Here is a 26,329-nt window from a genome sequence, read left to right on the forward strand (position 1 = left end):
ACTGCATTGGGAGTAACGAATGCAGTAGACTAAGTTGAGGGAAGTGCAAGTGAAATGCTGCTTCACTTGAAAGGAGTGTTTGGGTCCTTGGACGGTGAGGAGAGGAGAAGTAAAAGGGCAGGTGTTGCATCTTCTGCGGTTGCATGGGAAGGTGCTGTGGGAAGGGGTTGAGGTGTAGGGGGTGATGGAGGAGTGGACCAAGGTGTCACAGAGGGAACAATCCCTACAGAATGATGCCAGGGGGTGTGAAGGGAAGATGTGTTTGGTTGTGGCATCATGCTGGAGTTGGCGGAAATGGAGGAAGATGATCCTTTGAATGCGGAAGCTGGTGGGGTGATAAGTGAGGACAAGGAGGACCCTATCATGTTTCTGGGAGGGAGAAGAAGATGCAAGGCTGGATGCGTTGAAGATGGGCTGGACATGGTTGAGGGCCTGTCAACCACCGTGGGTGGTAAACCTCGGTTAAGGAAGAAGGAGAACGTGTCAGAGGAACTGTTTTTGAAAGTGGCATCATCAGAACAGATGTAACGGATGCAAAGGAACTGATTCACCATGCAGGAATGCGGGCGGGAGCTTATGCTCAGATTGAAAGAATCAAATGCATAAGGAGTTAAACCAAGGCCTGAAGATTTGCCTAGCTTGTGCTAGAGGAAGAATTTCTGGGGCAAAAACCTCACTGTGAAAGACAGTTCTGGATTAAATGTTGATAGGCTGTGAAAGGTAAAGAACAGAAGTAAACCCTCAGGTGCTACGTATCAACTTGGACTGGTCCTGGGAGACTTAAATGGATACTTAAACAACAGTGCTAACTATATCTGGGAAGTATGTTTTGGTTATGCTAAAAGGAAAAGGGAAATGCCTTGTCTTGTGGTTTAAATTATAAGTTGTGTACAAAGATGCTATTTAGTCAATAGTGTTTTTAGTCTTTTGTTACAGTAAAAGTCTTAAAACTTAAAGCCTTGCCATGCCATCTTTTCAGCTATTCAAATTCATTTTTTAAAAAATTATCAGTCTCTATGGAGACCATATCACAAACCTTGGACTTCCTATCTAAGAGCATTGTCAGAGAACCTTCACCGCACAGACTGCAGTGGTTTAAGAAGGCCCACCACCACTTTGCAAATGTTGCCCATTTCCTGAGTTGAATAAAATATCAATCTCCTTGTTGAGTGTGCACTGCTCTGAAAGCTTTGTGCTTATTATTTTAATCTCAAATGAACAATCTAATTTCCAGGGACCTGGCAACCATACAATGACTAGAACCTGCGATAAATACAGCGAGTGCTATAAGTACACAGCCGCTCCTTTCAGCATCCCAATAAGGTTCAGTTGGGAGTGAAAATTCTTTAATTTGTGAAGGCAAGACAGACCCTTGGGAGGAGAAACCTAAACCTGTCCCCATGTATCTGTTATACAATATTGACCTGTTTCTCTTTTCTGGTCCTGCCGTGAATTTCCAGCATTGTTTTTTTTGAAAAAAAAATCTGACGAGGGATTTTAGAAGAAAGTTTTTCCTGACTTTGAATATTAATCACAATGTGACCCTGGCTCCCCCTACAGGATACCAGTCGGAAACTGCTTTCATTCCGAAGAGTGAGGGGTCTGTCTTGTCTTTGTGTGTGTGTGTGTGTGTGTGTGTAAAAGTGAGTCTCTGAGTTTGTGTGCGTTTTGTGTGTCTGTGTGGGACGGAAAGATGTCTTTTCATACAGCACCCAATCCATGTGGAACATGAACTTCTAAATAGAAAAGTGACGCGTTGAGATAGATGGTATTAACATCTGTGCTTTTGTTCCCTGAAACTGAGAATAAAACGCTTAATAAACAATATGTTCCGTCAGATCAGGGTTACTCGCGTTGATAGTTTTTAGTAGATTTTAGTGTGATTAGTGCCACTCCGCCCCCCAAGTCCCGTCCCTCTACCTATGTTTATGGCTGAATTAAACCAGAGAGAGCTGAATGGCCTTAAGAATATTACTGAGTATGAAGTGAGTGACTGAGTTTGCTCTCCACCTCAGGCCCACTGCATATTGCAGAGAAACTCAGATTAACCCTTTCCAGACCATGGTCCCCATTTCCCCAGCGTCTAGGCATCGTCACGTTAGCACCTTAACCATCAGTAAAGCTGCTTGATCTTGTATTCTGCTTCTTGTTCTTTTTTTTGTTGTTGGTAATTATTTTGTTTTGCAAACCAATTATTTTGCTGGTGGGGGCGGTAGGCGGGGTTTGACGAGACGCGGAAGGAAATGAAAAGTCACAGTTTTGCTTTTTGAAGAGGAATTCTTGGAGGCGGAACCAAATTGTGGCTATGAGGCCATGTGCAAGCAGGGGGATGGGAGGAGGAAGTGGCGGTTAGAGAGAGAGAGAGAAAGAGGTAGGGGAAACATTGGCAGGACACAGAACTGAGGGTGAAGAGTGGTGAGGTGAGGGGTGGGGAGGGGGTGAGACTAATTAAACAGCTCTTTCCAAAATCCGGCATAGGTACAAAGGCTGAATGGCCTCCTTCTGTGCTGTTAGGTTCTGTGATTAAAACACAAGATAAAACTGACTAAAAGGGGCTATTTAATCCAGTGCATACAGCAAACACATATTTCTGAAACTAGGCAATATTCATAAATATAAGCATTCAGAAATCTAGATTCCTCTCACACTGGGGAACCATCCTTAGAAATTCACTTTCTAACTGTCCACAACATTAATACCGGATGAAGCTGATAATCACATTCAAACGACTTATTAAGTGAGGAGGCTGAGATGAGAGACCAATCCACTTAAATCCTTCGTTCTGCAAAACCAGTGGTTTGCATCTTCTAATTCCACCTCGGTATTATATTCGAAATTGTGCTGCACACGCAATGTATCTTTTTGCCTTTCCTATCTGTTAATTATATGATGCCTATCTTGAGGGGGAGAGAACGTGTTGTGTCCTGATGGCAAGTTCGTGGGCTGTGAAGAGTTAGTTGATTTTTTTTTGCACCCTGATTGACAGTCAGGTCTTGGCTAGCACGTGGCTTTGACGTCGATGGAGGTGTCACATTTTATAAGGAATCACCAGAGTGGGGAGTGAAAAGCTGCAAATCCCTGATCCCGATACCAGCGAGCAAGGACGCCTCGCCTTTATTCCTTCACAATTATTAGGGTGTACTGGTTGTACCGAGTGCCGGCCGGGGCAGTAGAGTTAGAAGCTGCAAGTGTAAAGTGGCATTCTGTGTCTGAGGGTGGGAAATTCAAGCTGAAGTTGCATTTGGACTTTTTTTTCTATTGTTGTTGGCGGGGGGAGGGGGAGAGAGAGAGAGAGAGAGAGAGAGCATGGAGCTGTCCACGACCTCGAGTGCTGAACGGGAGCTGTTCTCCGCGAACATTGCTGAACTGTACTGGGGTCTGGCGTTCAACGCCACTTTTGGCCACAACGGTAGCCTGAATAGCAGCACGGTTCTGGACCCAGCCAAGAGCACCACGTCCACGGTCATTGCCATCGCCATCACAGCCCTCTACTCGGTGGTGTGTGTAGTCGGCCTCATTGGCAATTTCTTGGTCATGTACGGGATTGTCAGGTAGGAGATGATTCCTTTGCTCAGGTGATCCTTCCCCCGAAGCAGTAACCGGGCGAGTTTATACAGAACGGTCACACTGAGGCTACTGAAATCTGGCGCATTGCCCCCGAGTGAGGTGTGTTTCAGCATTACCCCTACCCCACCACCCCCCCCCCCAAAAAAAATCAGAAGGCTACCTGCAATACTTTCTGCAAATAACCATTCTTACTCCTATTTAACCTTCTATTCTCATCCCGCCCTTCGCTTTCCCCACCTTACAAATTGTCTCTGAACACGGCTTGGGGCGTATGGGGACTTAAGACAATCTTTTAACATTAAAGTCGTGCGTCCTCCCTATTGTCCAAAAGAATCAACTATCAGAAGTGGAAATATAAGAAATCAAATCTGTTTTTTTAAATATTCTGATCATGAAATCAACGAAGTAACTGAAATTGTCAGGATAAAAAGTTTTGAGTTCGATAAAACAATGCTTGCAACCCGCGTTCGGCTGCTCCAATCTAATCTCCAATCCCACCTCTCCATCAGATTCATGCCATCCAGAACCCGTTTCTAATTAATAGAAAGGGCAAAAGATGTCATTCGAATTTAAGAGAAGATTTATGGCTATTGTTAAAGGAGTTTTGCTTTAACATTACATCGTGCCCTTCAACAATATATCGTCCCCTTTTAACTGCAGTCGGGCTTTGGAAGTTCCACACATTCAGGCATTGATATGTCTCCATAGTCACAAGGACTGGACTCCCAGGGTCAGAGCACCTGGCGGGGCTTTGACATACAACTGGGTTCTGTTAACACTCTACTTAACATTACCAAACAAATTAAGTGGCATTTTCTTTGCTAAATAGGTTTGTTTAAGAGAACATTATATCCCATGTTTCGGGTTTTGCTCTTGGATATGGTGCATTCAATTCTAGATCAGTTCGGGAGATGCATCAGCTCAGCAAAAATATTTGAAATACTTTCACTAAGTGGAGGGAATGGTGCAGGTTTAAGTGTTTGGGGGTCTATTCTATCCGGCTGTAGCCGTGACCTTGTCCTGATCACTCAGGGTCAGGTCTTCAGCAGGTCAAATAAGAGACCGGGTCAGAACAGAAATTCAATGACAGTGAAACGCAGACTAGGCAGAAACTTACAAATCCGTTCGTAGTTCCAGATACAGCTATATACACAGCTAGATCACATCCACAAACACAAGCAAACATACCCATTAACATACACACACACTCACAAACATACCCATTAGTGCACACATAAACGTACCCATTAGCGCGCACACATGCACAAACATACCCGTTAACGCGCACGCACACAAACATATCCATTGACACACATACATATCCATTAACACACACACACACAAACATATCCATTGACACACATACATATCCATTAACACACACACACACAAACATATCCATTGACACACATACATATCCATTAACACACACACACACAAACATATCCATTGACACACATACATATCCATTAACACACACACACACAAACATACCCATTGACACACACACACACAAACATACCCACTTACGCACAAACATATCCATTAATACACACACACCTACACACCCATTTACACATACTTTCACTGTAACTGGGTCAAAATCCTGGAACTCCCTCCCTAACAGCACTGTGGGTGTACCTACAACACAGGGACTGCAGCAGTTCAAGAAGGCAGCTCACCACCACCTTCTCAAGGGCAACTAGGGATGGGCAATAAATGCTGGCCCAGCCAGCAAAGCCCAGATCTCATGAATGAACAAAAAAGTACACACACATACCCATTAACACACACCCACTAACACGAACACATACCCATTAACACACACACACATCCATTAACACACACACAAACATGCCCATGAAGACATACAGACACAAACATAACAATTAGCACACAGAGACACACACAAACATACTCACTAACACACACACACCCATTAAAACACAAAAACATACACATTAACATGCACCCACACAAACATACCCATTAACCGACATACAGACCAATTAACACAAACAAACATAAACACACATACACGAACACACCAATTACCACACACACAAACATACCCACTAACACACACACGCCCATTAACAGAGACCCAAACATATCCATTAACACATACAAACATACCCATTAACACACAGACACACAAACATACCCACTAACACGCGCGCGCACACACCCAAAAACTCACCAACTCAAACATACACACCCTCAAACACATCCGCAAACAAACCCACACAATTACTCAAACACAATCCACAAATACATAATAATGCCTCGCACCCCCCCCCCCACCCCACCCACCCGTCCAAGCACAAGTGAGCACACACAGCATTGAACACACAGGTTCCCACCACACAGACTAGATGTGGACAACCATTCCCCTTTAACACAACACGCAAGACAAACTGAAATACAAAAACTGTTATCATTCTAGTGTTTTGCATCAGTTGAAGTTGCTGCGTTGTGATTTGAAACTAAACATAGTTTTAAAGCTTCGTGCATCCCATCTAGAATTTCAGTTTTATAACTGATACATACGGCACAGTTCTCTTTGCAGATATACTTGAATAATGTAGAGTTTAAAATTGCTGCAAATATTTTCCCCTCGCTCGCAGCTCATTTGGTCACGAGCTCGATATGAGCATTGCTATCTGAGTACCAGCTTTATCGCTAAGGGGAAGGCTAGCAGAATGTCTGGATCACAATCCCAATGCCTGCAAAGATATTCGATCTTCAATCTTAAATCTAAATGGAAGGGTCATTTGGCAGTTTCTCTGTGTATAAAATGTGGATTAATTTTGCAAATAGACAGGAGTGTGCAAACGTGGCATTGGCACCACCTAAAGCTCAGATCATGAACTGCAGGGCAAAGATGGATCTTGTTCAGTCTTATCTTCGTTAGACTACCTAACGGCCTGTGTTTAAAACCTGCTTAAAATCGCAGCCCTCGGATGCCCTAAACTCCTATAATGAAGTGTTAAACCAGTGCAACGGTTATGGAAGACATTCTGAATAGGATTTAACTGCAGCTTTGAGAAGGTATCAACAAAATTGGGAAACAGATTGCCAAGGACCCCCATTCCCTTTGGATATCAAATCCACATATGCAGAGATACAAGGAAAGAAGGGAAGTGCTCAAAATCTCAAAGAAAACACTGGAAGCCTGCGCAAGCCTGCAATCCTAAAAATACAAGTTAACGCTTCAGTTGGAACCCAGACCTGCTGAAGAAGGGTCTCTTTATTAATTTGTCATTCCCTCTCAGATGCTGATTGGCTTGTTGTGTTACCTCCATCCTTTTTCAGCTCCCAAGTGCTCACCTCAGGGCATCTGCACTTGGTGGGGAGCAGTTTTGTCAATGAGTCTGGGCTGATCGGTTCTGGGGAGTTATGGTGCTGAGATGTACAACCACAAGCATTCAAGCCGATTCCCTTCAATGTCTAGGTATCATCCATGGTTCAGTTGGTAGCATGCTCATTTCTACATGAGTAGGTAATGGGCTCAAGTCTCATTCCAGATAATCCAGACTGATTGACGCTTTAGCACAGCACCGAAGGAATGCCATTCTGCCATCTTCTGGATGTGATGTTAAAACGAGGCTCCAGCTGTCCCTCTCATGGCATTATTTCAGAGAAGAGCAAGGGAGTTTTCCCACGTGTCCCAGCCAATATTTATCCTCCACCAACATGACAACAAAACGTATTATCTGATCATTACAAAGCCATTGCTGTTTGTGGGACAAAAACAGAAAATGCTGGAAAAACTCAGCAGGTCTAGCAGCACCTGTGGAGAGAGAAACAGAGTTAACATTTTGAGTCTGTATGACGCTTCTTCAGAGGGTGTTTGTGGGAGCTTGTTGTGCACGATTGGCTTCCTTGTTATGCACATTACAATGCACATCACACTGTAAAAGTACTTCATTGGCTGGAAAACAGTTTGGCATGTCCTGATGTTGTGAAAGCTGCTAATAAATGCAAGCTATTTTGAAACAACATCCACTGCAGCTTTGTGAAAATCATCAGATTATAAACAAAACCACAGTTTTGGCCTTTCAGGGTGTTTGCGTGCATGTTCATAAACCACAAATGAACAAGTGAGACATGTTTCCAATGATTGTGTGTGCTATTTCTTATATAAATACAGACAGTTAAAAAAAATGAACAATAATTTTTATAACACTTTATCCTCTGCACATGCCAAGGTGCATCAGAACCAGTCAGTTACTTTGGAAGTCACTTCTTTGCTTTGAGGGAACAGGCATTAATGGACCTGTAGTTCTTAGAGCTCTTCACCACTGGGGTTTTCCTCATGTCTGTTGTAGCCTAATTGATGAAGATTGATTACTTTAATTGGTCAATAACTCCATTATTGTTGATCATTGAAGGTGAACCAGATCAAACTTGCTCCTTTTGTTCTCATAATTCCTGTGAAGTGGAGCTGCTGTCGTTTCAAAGCAAATGCAACAGTTACTATGTGCACAGCAAGCAACAAATTAGATCAATAATCAGCTAATCTGACTTTTGGTGCTTTTTGCTTGAAGGAGGAATATTGTCCAGCTCACCAGGGGGAACTCATTACTCTTTGAATAGTGTCATGGAAGCTTTTATATCCGCCTGAACAGGCAGACTCAGTTTAATGTCTCATTTGAAGGAAGGCATCTCTGACAATGCTGCATGTCCTCAGTGCTGCATTGGAGTGTCTAGTGTGTGTTCTCATGTTCTGGAATGTAATTTAGACTTCTGACTGAGAAGCAAGAGTGGTATCATTTGAAACAAGCTGGCACAGAATCAGCAGTGTTTTCTTTCTTAATTTATTTCCTAATGGGAAGACACAGAATTACATGAATAATTATAAGATTTGTAAGTATAGTAACAAAGGTGTGACATATAGATGGAATCACAAGATAATGTTAAAAATACATGGATAGGATTGATAAAGTCCTTGGTTTACACCAATCATACAACAAGGAGTTTGACCACTCCCCAAATATCAACTGCTGATATGTGAGGAATCACAGAATTACAGTGCAGAAGAGGCCCTTCGGCCCATCAGGTCTGCAGCAACACATGAGAAACATCTGAACTACCTACCTAATCCCATTTACAAGCACATGGCCCATAGCCTTGAATGTTATGACATGCCAAGTGCTCATCCAGGCACTTTTTAAAGGATGTGAGGCAACCCGCCTCCACCACCCTCCCAGGCAGTGCATTCCAGACTGTCGCCACCCTCTGGGTAAAAAAGTTTTTCCTCACATTCCCCCTAAACCTCCTGCCCTTCAACTTGAACTTGTGTCCCCTTGTGACTGACACTTCAACTAAGGGGAACAGCTGCTCCCTATCCACCCTGTCCATGCCCCTCATAATCTTGTACACCTCAATCAGGTCACCCTCAGTCTTCTCTGCTCCAACAAAAACAACCCAAGTCTATCCAACCTCTCTTTATAACTTAAATATTTCATCCCAGGCAACATCCTGGTGAATCTCCTCTGCATCCCCTCCAGTGCAATCAAATCCTTCCTATAATACGGCAACCAGAACTGCACACAGTACTCCAGATAAAAATGATTCCTATTCCCTATGCTATTCCTAACAACAATGAGTTAGCTAAATGGAAATAACCAATTGCTTTCTGAGAGGGAATACAAAGTACAAAAGATTTTTAAAATCCAATTCTTTGTTTTTTTCCAAACTTTCTCCATCTCCTGACAGTGACTCTTACTGGACTCTGATTCCATGAGCATCAATCGTACCTAGTACCTTGTTCAAATGGCCAAGTGAAATATGTTAACAGACTATTCCACCATGTGTGTCATCAAAACTAAGCCTGATCTTGTCCTAGGAAGACCTATGCACCTATACCCTTTCTAGATGTAGTCAATGGATGGTAATCTGGAGCAAGAACCCACTGTCTGATTTTGCCCAAAAATGTTGATGCCACAGGTTGTGCCACAGGTCATCCCTCAGTCTTCTCTGCTCCAAAAAAAAACAACCCAAGTCTATCTAACCTCTCTTCATAATTTAAATGTATCATCCCAGGCAACATCCTGGTGAATCCCCTCTGCAATCCAGTGTAATCACATGCTTCCTATAATGAGGCGACCAGCCACAGCTTGGCGCAATAGCTGAGAGCTAACTCATAGCCAGCAAGGAATCAGTTCTCCAAACCCTTTTGGCCTGGAGGATTCAGTGTTAAACTAGACAACATAGTCCCTCACCAGACCATCAAGGCAGCTGAATAGGAGCGATCAAGTTCTGTTTCTTTTGCCAGTGGTGCTGAGCATTCAGGAACATGTCACAAATAAGTCTGCGCAATAAGAATAGAAGCAATACTGGGATTTGCTTCATTGCAGCAAGAAAATAGAGATAAGGAAAGAATCACTTACATTTATATAGTGCCTTTCATGATCTCAGGAGATCCCAAAGTGCTTTACAGCCAATGAAGTACAGGCACACTGTAAATATAACTTCAAGAGTTTGATAGAGCACCAGGAGAGTGACAATCTCAATGAACTAACATCTACTGCAATCAATACCTCATATCAATGCTCAACTTAAATAAATAATTGATTCAGGATAAAGGAGGGGGATGAATAATCTACCATTGAAGAAATTGAATTTCTAAATGATTTGGCATCCTTTATCATGATTTTAGTATTAGCACTTGAGGACATTAATGAGCTGAATGGGATTATAGTTAGCAGGGAGTGCTGGGTGGCAATTGTCCAATATTGCATTCTCAGAATATGTTCCCACTGATCTGTCTATATTTTATCCGCTGTCATGACATTTGACAAACCCAATTAAAGAGCCCTTTACAAGCCATTCATTTCACAAAATATTGACATAACCCTGTAATCTTAGTATTGGTGTTTAGAATTTCAATCAGACGTTATCTCATGTCTGCGGTCCATAAGGCTGTAATCATGTGCACTCAAAAACTCTCTGGGGATCAGACACTGTCAGAAACAAGTTGCTTCACTATAAGCCAGGCATTTGAGTGCATTTGTGGCTAAACATTTCTAAATATCACCTCTAATAGTTAAATCAAAGGCAATTTGAAACAAATGCTGCTGATTTCAAAAAACTATCCATTGGAGAGCAGTTGATTCTATGAATTTTTTTTATTCATTCACGGGATGTAGGCTTCGCTGGCTGGGCCAGCATTTATTGCCCATCCCTAATTGCCCTTGAGAAGGTGGCAGTGAGCTGCCTTCTTTAACCACTGCAGTCCATGTGGTGTAGGTACACCCACTGTGCTGTTAGGGAGTTCCAGGATTTTGACCCAGCGGCAGTGATTGAACGGCAATATATTTCCAAATCAGGATAGTGAGTGACTTGGAGGTGAACTTCCAGGTGATGGTGTTCCCATCTATCTGCTGCCCTTGTCCTTCTAGCTGGTAGTGGTCGTGGGTTTAGAAGGCGCTGCTGAAGGAGACTTGGTGAATTCCTGCAGTACATCTTGTAGATGGTACACACTGCCGCCACTGTGCATCGGTGCGTTTGTGGATGTGGTGCCATTCAAGTGGACTGCTTTGTCGTGGACTGTGTCAAGCTTCTTGAGTGTTGTGGGAGCTGCACTCATCCAGGCAAGTGGGGAGAATTCCATCACACTCCTGATTTGCTCCTTGTAGATGGTGGACAGGCTTTGGGGAGTCAGGAGGTGAGTTACTCATCACAGGATTCCCAGCCTCTGACCTGCTCTTGTAGCCACAGTATTTATATGGCTAGTCTAGTTCAGTTTCTGGTCAATGGAATGAAGATACAAAAGCATATTAGAACTGAAGCATCTGTGTTTTGGATGATATGATGTATCTTTATCATTCAAATGTTTTGGAGGGTATGAAACAATTTGTGGTAAAGTCAGAACAGGCATTTCGAATCAGATCAGGGAAAACCACAATATTAACATAAAATGTTGGAAACCCTCAGCAGGTCTGGCAACATTTGTGGAGAGAGAATCAGAGTTAATGTTTCAAGCTGATGGCTTTTCATCAAGCATTTCATTCAGATCACCGACCTGTTCCTTTCTCCACAGATGCCGCCAGACCTGCTGAGCATTTCCAGCAGTTTTAGTTCAGATGTCCAGAATCCACAGTATTTTGCTTTTGTTGCAGGGAAATCACAATGGCTGGCAGGGCGATTTCTAAGAGATGAGCAATTTGTATCCACAGCTTTCTCAGTCCCACACCCATTGCCTCTCCCTCCACCCCCCCCCCCCCCCCCCCCCCCCCCCCCACCACCACCCCCCCAACCACATCCCGATCCTTGCAGGGTGCAGTTCCAGGGTGCAGTCTCTGCTACCTAATTCACTTGCAAGCCTCGTCAATAAGTGTCAGAGGACTATTGTTACAATCTCTGTAGAGATCGATAACCTTTAAAAAGAAATTTAAACTTCCAGTGATAGCTGAATGAATGACACATCAAGACATCACATTCTAAATTTTTTACTGTAACAAAAGACTAAAAGCACTATTGACTAAACACTATTTTGTTTTTGTGGGCAACTTATATTTTAAACTACATGGAGTGATATTCCCCTTGTATATTTATCACCCATCGCATCCTTCACAGAATTACAGTCATTTTAGCAAATAATCCACAGTTACTCCTAGCTTCCAATGGGTTCCCATATCCCTTTTTCACCAACTAGTAACATCAAGTGACCATCTCCAGGTGCTTTTATCAATGTTCCGAGAACTCCTTAAACCACCACCAGCAGTAAAGCCTGTTCTGATGATTCTTTCTCCCCTGTTCATGCAAGAATGTATCTTTTGAAATCCTTAGATGGCTGCAGGATGCATCTCTTCAACTAGAGACCATCTCCCTCCTGCATCTGGCTGTGGGAACTCGCAAATTCAAGCAGCCTTTTCTGCCATCTGTCTGTGATATTCATTGATTTGTAGGGAAGCCTGTAACCTGATGTCAAAAATGGCATACTCTGCCCTCTTCCCCATGACAATGTGAAACACATTAACATTGCATTCAGGAAGAAATGTTATTTAGCTATGTTTGGGTAAGAGTAACTCAGCATTTTGATCAAAGGTGGGTAAATGGAGTTGTGGTACAGAACAGCCATGATCTGATTGAAAAGTGGAACAGGTTCGAGGGGTTGAATGGTCTACTCCTGTCCCTATATTCCTCTGTTCCTTAAGTATTTTACTTTCATCAAAGTGCTGGATGTACCTGGTGTAATTAGAACATTTCAATTTAAGGCACCTAGTTTTAGAATCAAGCATCTCCAGGTCAAGTGCAACATTATCAGATGCAGCGTAAAGTTTTCTACATTGTTACGGAATAAAGACTTCAGAAGAGCATCTGCACAGCACAAGTGAGATATTTATACATTTCCCTCACCAGCCCCTTTGTGGGCCCTTGAGTAAGAACGCCAACTGGGGACACTTTTGTGCTGTGGTCTGATGTTAACTGGGAACTGGATTACACCTTTATGCACACTGGACCTCACAGGTAGAGAAAAAATTCTCAACTTGCCAATCTGCGCTAACTTTGGTTCCAGGGCCCAGGCATAAAAGGTTAATGTTGGCCTCCTCACGTCGCCCAGTGTCTTATGTTAACCATGTGCTGGTACTGAGTTATGGAATCTGATCTTGCAAAATCCCAAGTAGATATTGGTCACTATTACCTAGCAGGCTTGATGCCAATGTAATGTAACTTGTAATGTCACAGTGTACATCTGAGGAAAAAGCCACATCTGCCAACATATGCCAGCTGTGACAAGTGGGTAGCACAACTTTTAGATGCAGTGGAGAGAGTGAGTTCCAAGCCAATCCAAAGACTTGGACAGAAGAATCCAGGCTGGCACTTTTCAGTGGAGCACTCAGGGAATGCAACAGTGCTGGAGGTGCCATCTTTCAGATGATATGTCAAAGTGAAGTCTTCTCTGCCCTTCAGGTGGATGTTAAAAAAAAATCCGTGGCACTATTTCGAACAAGAGCAGGACATTCTCCCCAGTGCCTTGGCTAACATTTATCCCTTACCCAACATTATTGAAAAAACAATAGATTATCTGGTGATTAACATGTTGCTTTTTGATGGCACTGAATGTGCATAAATTGGTTGCTGCATTTCCTACATTAGAACAGTGACCATACTTCAAAAGTCCTTCATTGTTTGTCAAGTATTATGGATGCGAGGACGTGAAAGATGTTATAAAAGTGAAAGTCTTTCAGAACTGACAACGTGGCTTCAAGTGCTGGTGTTTGCACTGTTGAAATTACCGTAATGTATAATGGGAATGACAACTGTGTCTTGTCTTGTAGCCATATGCACTGTTAAAATTATTTAAGTTAGATGCAAGTAGATTTCAGTCATTGAGAGGCTCTGCAACACAATCCTCAAACACGGAAGTCTTATCTGTTTCCAAGCTGTTTGATGTTGATATATATTCAGTCAGCACAACAGGGAGGCATCAGTCCCAGAGCACAGTTAATGAGAACCAGACCTTTGGCTCCTACAGGCTTAGAGAGCTGGTGGTCAGTGAATTTATGCCAATGGCAAGGTACAAGGGTCTCAGCAGAAACTCTGGTCCAGGTGTCCTGCGTATACATGTCGAAGTAGAATTAAGACAAACAGCTGCTTGGGGAACCAAAGGATGTGAGCTGGGGGAAATAATCCAACACTGTTTTATCACTAGAAAAATAAAGAACATGCTGGATAATAGATAGCCGTGGGTTAAATGTGTGGTGAAAACCGATATCATTCCAGAATTACACACAGAATAATGGTGACAAGCCAATGAAATAAAACGTTACTATCCAATAAGAAATCCAAGGGAAGAAAGTAGGATTTAATGCTGGTCATATTTTTAATGTATGGGGGAATTTATTGCAACCTATTATAAGTGGAGATTCTTTGTTCTTGGCTCCTAGCACTATTCATTAATCATTGATTTCTGCAGCCCACAGGTTACAGTGTAGTGTTTTCCTCTATCATCTCAGGATGGAATAAAGCATCAAAGAAGTGTGTTTAAATCAAGCTTCATTGCACAGCTCCTATTTTAACTTATCCTTTCCTTTGTAACCCTTTCAGCTCCTTCAGCATTTTTTCTTTTATTGTTTTCATGGATAGAAGATTGGCCGGCTAACAGGAAGCAGAGAGTTAGCATAAATAGGTCTTTTTCTGGCTGGCAGGTTGTGATGAGTGGTGTGCCACAACGATCAGTGCTGGGGCCTCAACTTTTTACAATTTATATAAATGACTGGGATGAAGGGACCGAAGGGACGGTTGCTAAATTTGCTGACAACACATAGATAGGTAGGAAGGTAAGTTATGAAGAGGACATAAGGAGGCTACAAAGCGACATAGATAGGTTATGTAAGTGGGCAAAGATCTGGCAAATGGAGTATAATGTGGGCAAATTTGAAATTGCTCATTTTGGCAGGAAGAATATCAAAGCAGCTGATTATCTAAATGGTGAGAGATTGCAGACCCCCAAAATTCAGAGGGATCTGGGTGCCCTTATGAATGAATCACAAAATGTTAGAATGCAGGTAATCAGGAAAGCTAATAGAATGTTACCATTTATTGTGAGGGGAATTGATTACAAAAGTAGGGAGGTTATGTTTCAGTTGTACAGGGCATTGGTGAGACCACATCTGGAGTACTGTGTACAGCGCTGGTCTTCTTATTTAAAGAAAGATGTAAACACGTTAGAAGCAGTTCAGCGAAGGTTTATTAGATTAATACCGGGAATGTCTTATGAGGAAAGTCTGGACAGGTTAGGCTTGTATCCACTGGAGTTTAAAAGAGTAAGAGGTGATTAAATTGAAACCTTTAAGATCCTGAGGGATCTTGTCAGGGTGGATGTGGAGAGGATGTTTCCTCTTGTGGCAGAATCTAGAACTAGGGGTCACTATTTAAAAAAAAGGGGTGACTCATTTAAGACAGAGATGAGGAGAAATTTTTTTCTATCAAAGGTTGTGAGTCTTTGGAACTCTCTTCCTCAAAAGGCAGTGGAAGCAGAGTGTTTGAATACTTTTAAGGCAGAGCTAGATAAATTCTTGATTAACAAAGGGGTGAAAGGCTATTGGGGGTAGGCAGGAATGTGGGGTTGAGGTTACATTCAGAGTAGCCACTATAGAGTACAGAGTTAGGGTACAAGTTCAGGGAGGTTATGATGAACTTACCTAAGACAATGGTTCGACCTCAGCTGGAGTACTGTGTACAGTCCTGGGCACCACAACATAGGAAGGATGTGAATGCATTGGAGGGAGTGCAGAAGAGGTTCCAAGGATGAGACACTTCAGTTAGGAGAAAGATTGGAGAAGCTGGGACAGTTTTCCTTGGCGAGGAGAAGGCTAAGAGGAGACTTGATAGAAATTTTCAAAATCATGAGGGGCCTGGACAGAGCAGATAGAGAGAAACTGTTCCCGCTCATAAATGGATCGAGAAGTATTTTGCAAAAGAAGCAAATGTGAGGTGAGAAAAAACTTTTTCACACAGTGAGTAGTTAGGGTTTGGAATGCACTGCTGGAAGTGTGGTGGAGGCAGGTTCAATTGAGGTATTCAAGAGGGCATTGGATGATTATTTAAATAGAAACAACATGCAGGGTTATGGGGAAAAGGCAAGGCATGGGCACTAAGTTAAAATGCTCAGAGAGCTGGTGCAGACATGATGGGCCACTTTGGAAGGAGTGATTTGACAAGGAACTGTTCAATGAACAGCATGACGCTAGGAAGTTCTGAGGAACAAAGGGACCTTGGCATGTGTGTCCATAGATCTCTGAAGGCAGAGGGACATGTTAGCGGGGTGGTGAAAAAGGCAAATGGGACACTTGCCTTTATCAGTCAAGGCATAGATTACAAAAGTAGGGAGGTCATGTTGGAGTTGTATAGAATCTTGGTGAGGCCACAGCTGGAGTACTGTGTGCAGTTCTGATCACCACATTATAGGAAGGATGTGATTGCACTGGAGGGGGTGCAGAGGAGATTCACCAGGATGTTGCCTGGGATGAAACATTTAAGTTATGAAGAGAGGTTGGATAGACTTGGGTTGTTTTCACTGGAGCTGGGAAGACTGAAGGGCGACCTGATCGAGGTGTAAAAGATTATGAGGGGCATGGACAGGGTGGATAGGGAGCAGCTGTTCCCCTTAGTTGAAGGGTCAGTCACAAGGGGACACAAGTTCAAGGTGAGGGGCAAGAGGTTTAGGGAGAATGTGAGGAAAAACTTTTTTACCCAGAGGGTGGTGATGGTCTGGAATGCGCTGCCTGGGAGGGTGGTGGAGGCAGGTTGCCTCACATCCTTTAAAAAGTACCTAGATGAGTACTTGACATGTCATAACATTCAAGGCTATGGGCCAAGTGCTGGTAAGTGGGATTAGGTAGGTAGGTCAGGTATTTCTCACATGTCAGTACAGACTCGATGGGCCGAAGGGCCTCTTCTGCACTGAGATTCTGTCAAATGGCCTCCTTCTGCACTATAACAATTCTGTGATTCTGTGATCAGCCAAGATCTTATTGAATGGTAGATGAGGCTCGAGGGGCCGAGTGGCCTGCTCCTGCTCCTAATTCATATGTTTGTATGCTTGGGAAGCAGTGTGAAGCAGTGGAGGGATGTGCAGGTTAATTAATGGTCTGACCTGGTGGCATTGTCATTATTTTCATATCTTCATGCTCAGTGGTAGCAATTTTCTCCTCTAAGTCAGAAAGTGCAGTATTCAAACCCATTCTAGGCAGTCCCAGTGAGTGGATACTGGAACCCCAATTCTGGGTTGACATCCAGTGGGATACTCAAGTTTGGTCGGTGTGGGTGACTCTCCTGTCTCATTGTATAGGCTGCGGGAGCCCATAAAAATCTCTTGCCAAATAGGACTAACCCACTAAGGGCTGGCATGAAGTTCATTATGGCTGTAGCAGGAGTCTTCATATCACACCTGTCAGACTAGTAAACATCCAAGAAACCTTCCACTACTTACACCATTCTTCAATGTAAGATTGTGAAGATATGAAAATACCCAAAACCTTCATCAGTCTCCCCTTTGTCCCACTATCAGTTGGGACTTTAAACCCCAAGCATATCGTCACTATCTGTCCTTTTCCCCCAAACAACTGGAAATCTAAAAGCCATTGTGTTGATAGGAGCAAGGTGAGGGTAGGTGGATTGATGCTCCCGTGACCTGTTGCAATAATGCTCACATCAGGATGGCCAACACAGTTTACGACATAGGAGGTGGGCTGAAATTTTTTAATAAAGGACTAGAACACTAATGGGTCTGATCACAGGAGCTGATGGGGCCTATGCAGATTTGCATTTTATATCATCAGGGAGTGCCTGTAAATCTTTTCCAAACACCTCTTATTTTCTTGCCTAATTTAGTCCCTTTTTTTGCTTTAGGAACTGACTAAACTGGCTGGAGAATAGTCAAAAGTCCTAAAAAATAATTTTTGTGCCTACAGTTTTTATAATCTTTGAAATTTTCTTTCTTCATCCATAACTTATGGTATGAATTCATCACGGATGGGGAGACTTAGGGTTATCAGCCTCTGAGTAAACTCTGGCACAAAATCATCTTTCCTGACTAAACCGAGGTTATTGCAAATGAGAGGGAGAGGGAAAGTGGGAGACAGAGAGACAGAAAGAGAGGGAAAGTAGTGGACACAGTGAAAGTGACAGAGAGGGAAAGAAAGAGGGGAGAGAAAGAGGGGGAGAGAGGGAGAGACAAGGGGAGAAAGAGGAAGCAGTAGAGGAAGACAGTGAGATAGGGGTCAGAGAGAGGGAGAGAGAGAAAGAGACAGATTAAGAAAAGAGAGAGCAGGAAGAAAAGGGAGTGAGAAAGCGGAGGGATGGGGATAAAGGAAAAGAGAGAGAAGGCAGGAGAGAGAGAGGAAAGGTGGTGAGGATAGATGGGAGAGAATGAGAGGGGAAAAGATAGAAAGAGATGAGGGAGAGGGAGAGAAGGAGGGGGGAGGGAGGTAGAGGGACAGAGGAAGAGAGAGAGAGGGAGGGGGAAGGAGGGCGAGAGAGAGAGGAAGAGAGAGAGAGATGGAGTGAGAGAGAGAGAGGTGGTGTGAGAGAGAGAGGTGGAATGAGAGGGAGAGGTGGAGTGAGAGAGCGGGAAGGAGGGAAAAGACAGAACGGAGGGAGTGAGATGAACAAAGAGGAAAGAGAGAAAGAGGAGAATGAGATGGAAGGATGGAGAGAGAGAGGGAAGGGAGAGTGAGATGGGCAGAGATGATATAAGAAAGAGGGGGGAGTTGAGTGGGACAGAGAGGAGCAAGTGGTAAAGATTGGAGAAAGGGGAGAGATGGAGATATTGAGAAAGGCTGGAGAGAGACCAACAGAAAGAGAATGAGAGAGAGGGAAATAGAGAGGAGAAGTAGAAAAAGAGGAAAAAAACCTATTGAAGCAGTAAGTCTGAAGTGGCTTAGTGCACTTTACAGGGAGATCCCAGCCCATATCCTATCCTAGCCCAAGGGGCACTCACCTGTCACCCTGTACTCACTGACGCCTGATCCTCCAATATTTCCAATCTTAAATTCTCTCCCTTCATGTATCTATCCTTCCCTTTTGGCTTTCCAACCTTCCCCTCTCCCTCCAATTCCAGCCTTGTCTGCATGCCACACCCTCTTTCACCCCAGCCCTGCTTAGTTCCAGGTGGTGAGGGACGAAGTTGACTTTAGTTCCTACAAACATCAAATGGGGGAGAACTCTCGGCTATACCGGAAACTTTGAAGTACAGGCAGAAAATTCTGTGATCGCTCAACGGGTTCATGAACATCTGAAAAGACAAAGCATGATTTAAAGTACACTTGCTGAGTATCCTTCCTGAGTCAAGAACACTACATAGCATCTCTACCTGTCCTTTCTTCAGACACTGCTGATGGTTCTGCAAATATCTAACATTTTCTTATTTTCATTCTTGGAATGTGGGCAAGGCTAGCATTTATTGCCCGTTGCTCTTTGTAGTGGTTTAATACAACCGGGTCGCTAGTTAACAGTTAACTTTAGGAGGGCCGTTAAGAATCAACCACATTGGCGTGGGACTGGAGTCACATGTAGGCCCAGAGGAGAACTGGCCGGTTTCCTTCCTGAAAGGCCATTAGTGAATCAACTGGGTTTTTACAACAATCTGACTGCTTCAGGGTGACTTATACTAACATCAGCCTTTCCAGATTTTGCTGTTGTTGTTTCCGAGTTTCTGCAGATGCAGCTCATTTCCTCATACCTCAAAAACTTCCCTTCGTTCAAAATCCTCGGTTTCTGGCCTTCTTTGAAAGTTCTTTGCATCAGGAAAAGGTTCTTGCTTGTCCAGAGGTACGTCTTCCATCTCACAGCAGATCGTCAAGTCAGCTCGCGATAACTGTAAAATGCAGAGGACAATCTATGGCACTGTAGCAGCTCATCTTATTACACAATAAACCCAAAGGAACGTTGGCATCTAGCCATACAAATCGGTTCATTGTTTTATTTGATTTTGCAGTCGGCTGCATATTTTTATTACTGCAATCTGCCAAAGCAAAGAGATTTATAAAGCCGCTTTGAAATTGTTTAAATACATACCAAATTGAAACCGCTTACTATGTTTTACTCAGAGATTATTCGCTTCAATAGGCATCAATGATCTTATCACAAGTTCCGATCCCTCAATGTGAAACTTACAACCCAACTCAACAGGCACAGGCCAAACGGTGGGTATCATTCTCACCTTTTTAGTCAGAAGATTGGGGTTTGAGTCCCACTCCAGAGGCTTGTCCACATAATCTGGTCAACCAGTGCAGCACTGAGAGAGTGCTGTGCTGTCATGGCTGCCAGCTTGGTGAAGAGTCATACGGACTCGAAACGTTAACCGTGGTCCTCTCCGCAGATGCTGTCAGACCTGCTGAGTTTTTCCAGGTTTTTGTTTCGGATTTCCAGCATCCACAGTTTTCTGCTTTTATTTCAGATGAGATGAGATGCCCTGTTGGGTGGATGTAAAAGATCCTATGGCATTTGCCATATGAAAAAATAATTTGCACTTTTCGTTTGGTTCGTTTGTCATTTATCTCAAATCCGTGTCCTCTAATTGCCGACCCACCCAGCGGTGGAACACAATCTCCTGAAAATGTTTAGTGCTCTGCTTAATGTGCTCCCATCAGTTGCTTTCTGTACTATTCCAAAATGGCTGAATGGTTGTATTAAAATATCACAAATTGGAATTGGAGCAAAACACATGGCCAATATACTAAAAAAAATGCATGCATACAGGAAATCAAACAAACAGTCGAGCAAAAGGATAAGATTTTGGAAACTTTTCAGACAGCCCACTCACAGCATAAGAGACCATGTAATCCAAAACCAGACAGGTGCTATTCAATTCCAATCGATCTTCCACTTATGCAGTCAAGGCATTGACTTTTGTTAAGTATGGATACAGGAACAGAAAAGCACAATTTCCTGGACTTACCAAACAGCAGATTCAGCTCAATGATGTTCCCATTTCCTGTCCTCTCAAAGCTGAATTGCAGCATCTGGGGAACTGTGACCCAAAATACCAGAAAAAACTTTGGTGGTGTCAGGCTACAATTAACATTGATTAGATCAGTAGAGTTGCCATTGGTCTTACAGCGATGCTGTCGCCAAGTACAGATTTCCTATTAAAGGCAATTAAATCTAACAAACATACTAGAGAGCATGTTCAGAGCTTTCCTGATAGAAGCAAGAGTACTAGTGCTGACAGAAAGCTGAGTCAGGTTATGGGTTCAAGTCCCACTTCAGAGACTTGAGCACAAGATCTAGGCTGACACTCAGTGCGTTTAATCTTCTGAATGAAATGTTACAGTGAGACCTGTCTGCTCTCTCAGGTGAATGAGGAAAATCCCATGGCATTACTCAAAGAAGAACAGGGGAGTTTTTCTTGTGTCCTGGGGTTAAAACTTATCCTTCATTCAACTTCACTGAAACAGATTATCTGATCATTATCACATTGTTGTGGGTGGGACCTTGCTGTATGCAAATTGGCTGCTACATTTCATACCTTACACACCACTACAAGGTTATAAAGCACGCTGAGACTTCTTGAGTTTGTGATAACTGCACTGAGTCATGCAGACCACTGTAATCCCTGGTTTGCACTGAGTTGGTTGACCTCAGCACTGGTGATACTTTGGGAGATCTTGGGAGCATCAGAAGAGTAAGTAGACAGGACATTAGTAGCCATAGTTTCATCCCTATTTGTTATTCAGTGACTGATCCAGCCAAGTGCATGTTCATGGATGTCTAGTTGAGGACAGATGCCTTCCAGTGCTGAATAGCCTTATCAAGACTGACCCTTGAGGAATGGCTGCTTGGGCACAGTACCAAATTCTACCTGCACCTGCGGAAATCCATCACTACAAATGTCAGCCACTATTGTGGGTGGGGGGTGGTGGGAGAAAAGAGAAATGGTGGAGTAGGGACTATTCCATTCAATGACTAACCCAGGTGTAACACGAAGCTTCTACTTGTTCCTTTTTCCTTCCCCAGATACACGAAAATGAAGACAGCCACAAACATTTATATCTTCAACCTTGCCCTGGCAGATGCACTAGCCACGAGCACACTGCCATTCCAGAGCACCAAATATTTGATGGATACGTGGCCTTTCGGTGAGCTGTTGTGCAAAACAGTCCTATCAATTGACTACTACAATATGTTCACCAGCATCTTCACCCTCACCATGATGAGCGTCGATCGTTACATCGCTGTCTGCCATCCTGTTAAGGCACTAGATTTCCGCACTCCCATGAATGCAAAGATCGTCAATGTCTGCGTGTGGCTTCTGTCATCTGCCATAGGGGTCCCAGTAATGGTCATGGCTGTCACCAAGCCCAACAAAAAAGGTGAGCAATGATAAATGTTTCCTGTAGGATGTTGTTGGTGTGTGAGGCCAGCCTTTTCTGTGCATGATACTTTTAAATTCTTGTGTGTGGCAGTATTTAACATGGAGCAGGAGGCCTGCATGGTACCTTCCAGACTGCTATGTGGTCGTGCCTGCACACAGCTTGGTAGTAGGAACATGGGTGAGGACTGAAGCAGAGCAATCATTAGCAGGTAGTGACTATGCGAGACCTGCTGAGCTTTTCCAGCATTTTCTGTTTTTGTTTCAGGTTTCCAGCATCCGCAGTATTTTGCTTTCATCTTTGTATTTAATTCACTGCCACTTCTCTTCCAGGAATGCCTACCTTGAAAAAGTACTGCTCTTCTCTCCAACAGGATTTCAGTTTTTAAATTTCAATCGCATTTCTACTTCTTTTTAGCTCTGAAGAAGGGTAATACGGACTCGGAACATTAACTCTGCTTCTCTCTCCACAGATGCTGCTAGACCTGCTGAGCTTTTCCAGCATTTTCTGTTTTTGTTTCCTCAGACCGTGGATGATTAAGGGGAGATTTAATTGAGGCATTCAAAATCATGGAGGATGTTAAGCGGGTGGGTAAGGAAAAGTTGTTTCCACAGGCAAAAGCCACATAGATTGCAGAAGATGCATGTATTTAAGATAATTGGCAAAAGAACCAGGGGAGAGATGAGAAGCAATATATTTTACACAGCAAATTATGATGATCTGGGATGCATTAACTGAAAGAGTGATGGAAGCAGATTCAATAGTGACTTTCAAAAGAGAATTAAGCGGACAGTTGAAAGAAAATTATTTGACAAGGTTATGGGAAAGGCCAAGGGGAGTGGGACTAATTGGACAGCTCTTTCAAAGAGCTAGCAGAGGCACTTTTGGCTAACTGGCTTCCTGCTGCACTGTATGATTCCGAATTGCAGAGAACCAGAAAATAAAAGATTTCTTATCAAGGTCGTCCTAGGAGCAGGGCCTTTTCCATTCTTGTGCCTCAATGGTCCCCACACATAGGAATTTGGAGCTGTTTTGAACTCAATTTGGAGGATTTTAACCATGTCTTCCCAGTGTTACCAGGGCAGTTGCAACCTTAAAATGGGTGATTTACTTACCCCCTTACATTTGTAGTCCAGCCACTGCCACATTGGTAGGGGCCTTTGAATGTTTGCCTGTTTCAAGTGAGAGTAATTTGCAAATTAGGGTCCTGTGGAAGCACCATTCTGCCTATTTGTTCAGCAGCCTAACATTATTTATTTGCAGTGAAGTGCTTTGTGATATCCAAAGGATATGACTGTTTCCCCACATGGATCCTGGAATGGATCCTGATACTTCAAAAGAAAGCAAGTATTGAGTTAAAATCCCTCCCTAACCGCACTGTGTAAGAACCTTATGCTACGTGGGCAGCAGCTGTTCAAGAAGAACTTCCACCACTACCTTCTCAAGGGCAACTGGGAGGATTGGCAATAAACACTGGTCTTGCCAGCCAATGCCTACATTCTGAAAATGAATAAATTTTAAAAATCAAAAAGCCTTATTTACACGCATTTCTTTTTTTCTTCCTCCCTTTCAGGTAATGTGATGTGTACCATACAATTTCCAGCCCCCACTTGGTACTGGGACAACGTAACCAAAATCTGTGTCTTTATATGTGCCTTTGTCATACCAGTCTTGGTCATTACCATCTGCTACGGCCTGATGATTCTGCGCCTGAAAAGCGTCCGACTCCTTTCAGGCTCTAAAGAGAAGGATAGGAATCTGCGGAGGATCACACGGATGGTCCTGGTGGTGGTGGCCATCTTCATCATCTGCTGGACACCCATCCACATCTTCGTCATTGTCAAGACCCTAGTGGAGATCCACCCCAGCCCATTGGTGACCGCCAGCTGGCATTTCTGCATTGCCTTGGGCTACACCAACAGCTGCCTGAATCCTGTGCTCTACGCCTTCCTGGATGAGAATTTCAAGCGCTGTTTCCGAGAGTTCTGCCTGCCTCTGCGCGCCAGGCTGGAGCAGAACAGCTTCACCCGGGCCAGGAGGTCCACCAGGGAATCAGTCTGTGCCTGCACCCCCTCCGAGATGGTCAACAAGTCCGTATGACTAGGCGTGGACAAGCCCAGCAAGGGATCACACTATAGGAGAGGACAGGACCTGAACACTGAAGTAACCCAAATCACAACTGAGTTTTAAAACCTGATGATTTCAAAGAAGCTCTTTATGATCGTAATTACAAGGATAAAAGGAATCTCGACTGAGTTACCTCTCTTTTCCGGGTTATTTAGGTCACGTGGTCACACTGTGATCCTGTTAGCTTTCAATTTACGAACAGATAGAAAAAAACTTTAATTGATTGTTCATAATAAGGAAAAATAGCATCAATTATTTTTAATTAGAAAACATGTACATATTTCGTTACACACATACACACTCACACACACTGCCTTTGAATTGTGGAAATAATAACAACTTGCATTTATATATTGTCTTTAACATAATAAAACATACCAAGGCGCTTTACAATCATTATCAAACAAAACTTGACACCGAGCACCCTAAGGTTTCAACTTTTCAATGTGCCTGGACATTTGATGCTAAATGTTTTCTGACTTTTGTTGGAAAAATAGAAACGGAAAGGCATTCAGTTACATTACCAAGATTATAAAACTCCTATTTTACTGCTCACTATGTGCTGATGGAACGTATTACCTGTACAGAATTATGTAGATACCTTCATGGAGTCGCTGCAAAGGTTTAATGAAGGAATGTAAACAGATTCAATTCCTCCTTTTTTGCCAATCGTCTTTTTTTTTAAAAGAAAACTATGGGATTGTTTCCTTGCACTCAAGGAGAGTTTCAGTCCCCTATCCCCCGCCAACAATATATAAAACAAATGAATGCTTCTTCTCTGAAAGGAGGTGAACACACAAATCGAGTTGTTTGCAGCGTTCAAGTGCGGAAGCGGGAGATTGAAATTCAACAGCTGCCCAGATGTCAATGAGGACTTTATTGGTTGATATTTTATATTGCTGTATATTTGCCTGAAGTTATCACCGTAAAGTGAGTTAAGGTATTCCTTATTGTATGGTATTTCCGATATTATAAAATGCATTGATTAAAGAGTTGATCACATTCTCTCCAGCCAAGTTTCATCCCGTTCCATCACCAGATCTTCCCACAGTAATGGCTAGCTTGCTTCTGTGCTGTAATAGTCTATGATGCACCAACAGCTTGCATTTATATAGCACCATTAACATAGTAAAACATCCAAAGGCATTTCACAGGACCTTTATCAAACAAAATTTGACATCGAGCTGCATAATAGGACCGGTGACCAAAACTCAATGAAAGAGACTGATTCTCTTAAAAGAGAAGAGAGAGGTAAGAGGTTTAGGGAGGAATTCCAGTGCTTAGGACCCAGGCATTTGAAGGCATGGCTGCCAACAGAGGAGTACTGAAAATTGGGGCGTGCAGGAAGCCAGAATTGGAGGAATGCAGAGTGCAGAGAGTATAGGGCTAGAGAAGATTACAAAGGCTATGGAGGGATTTGAACTCAAGGATGTGAATTTTACATTGTAACATGGCAGCCATTTTCAAGCATCTTTCAAACCACAGTAAAGATCACCGAATAAAAATACTTAAAACTTTGGTCAGAGTCTATCTGCTCTTTTAAACACGAGTGGAGTGGTGGGAGTAATTTTGATTTTGGACAATAATATGAAAGTCACCCATTTTACATCCCTCCTGATTATTATTTCCACGGAAGACAATGGGAATGAGGTAAACTGGAAAGCTGTGAAACGGGGCAACTGATTCACCACCGCCCAGAGCCAAAATTCACCATCGCCCAGAGCCAAAATTCACCATCGCCCAGAGCCAAAATTCACCATCGCCCAGAGCCAAAATTCACCATCGCCCAGAGCCAAAATTCACCATCG

The 26,329-nt window shown here is 43.1% G+C and overlaps 1 protein-coding gene across 1 annotated transcript; it reads left to right on the forward strand.

Annotated features, from left to right (window-relative positions):
* Window positions 1-3,390: 3,390 nt before the first annotated feature.
* Window positions 3,391-24,494, forward strand: LOC121291621 (delta-type opioid receptor-like). The gene is made up of 3 exons (XM_041213068.1): window positions 3,391-3,551; window positions 22,039-22,394; window positions 23,968-24,494. Exons 1-3 carry the CDS (start codon window positions 3,535-3,537, stop codon window positions 24,492-24,494), a joined length of 900 nt encoding a protein of 299 aa, XP_041069002.1. The 5' UTR covers window positions 3,391-3,534.
* Window positions 24,495-26,329: the final 1,835 nt, after the last annotated feature.

The sequence above is a fragment of the Carcharodon carcharias genome, chromosome 19 (assembly GCF_017639515.1).
Source record: "Carcharodon carcharias isolate sCarCar2 chromosome 19, sCarCar2.pri, whole genome shotgun sequence".
NCBI classification, from domain to species: Eukaryota; Metazoa; Chordata; class Chondrichthyes; order Lamniformes; family Lamnidae; genus Carcharodon; species Carcharodon carcharias.

Coding starts and splice junctions, on each gene's coding strand:
- LOC121291621 (XM_041213068.1), top strand. Junction 22,395..23,967: donor CACCAAGCCCAACAAAAAAG/GTGAGCAATGAT, acceptor CCTCCCTTTCAG/GTAATGTGATGTGTACCATA.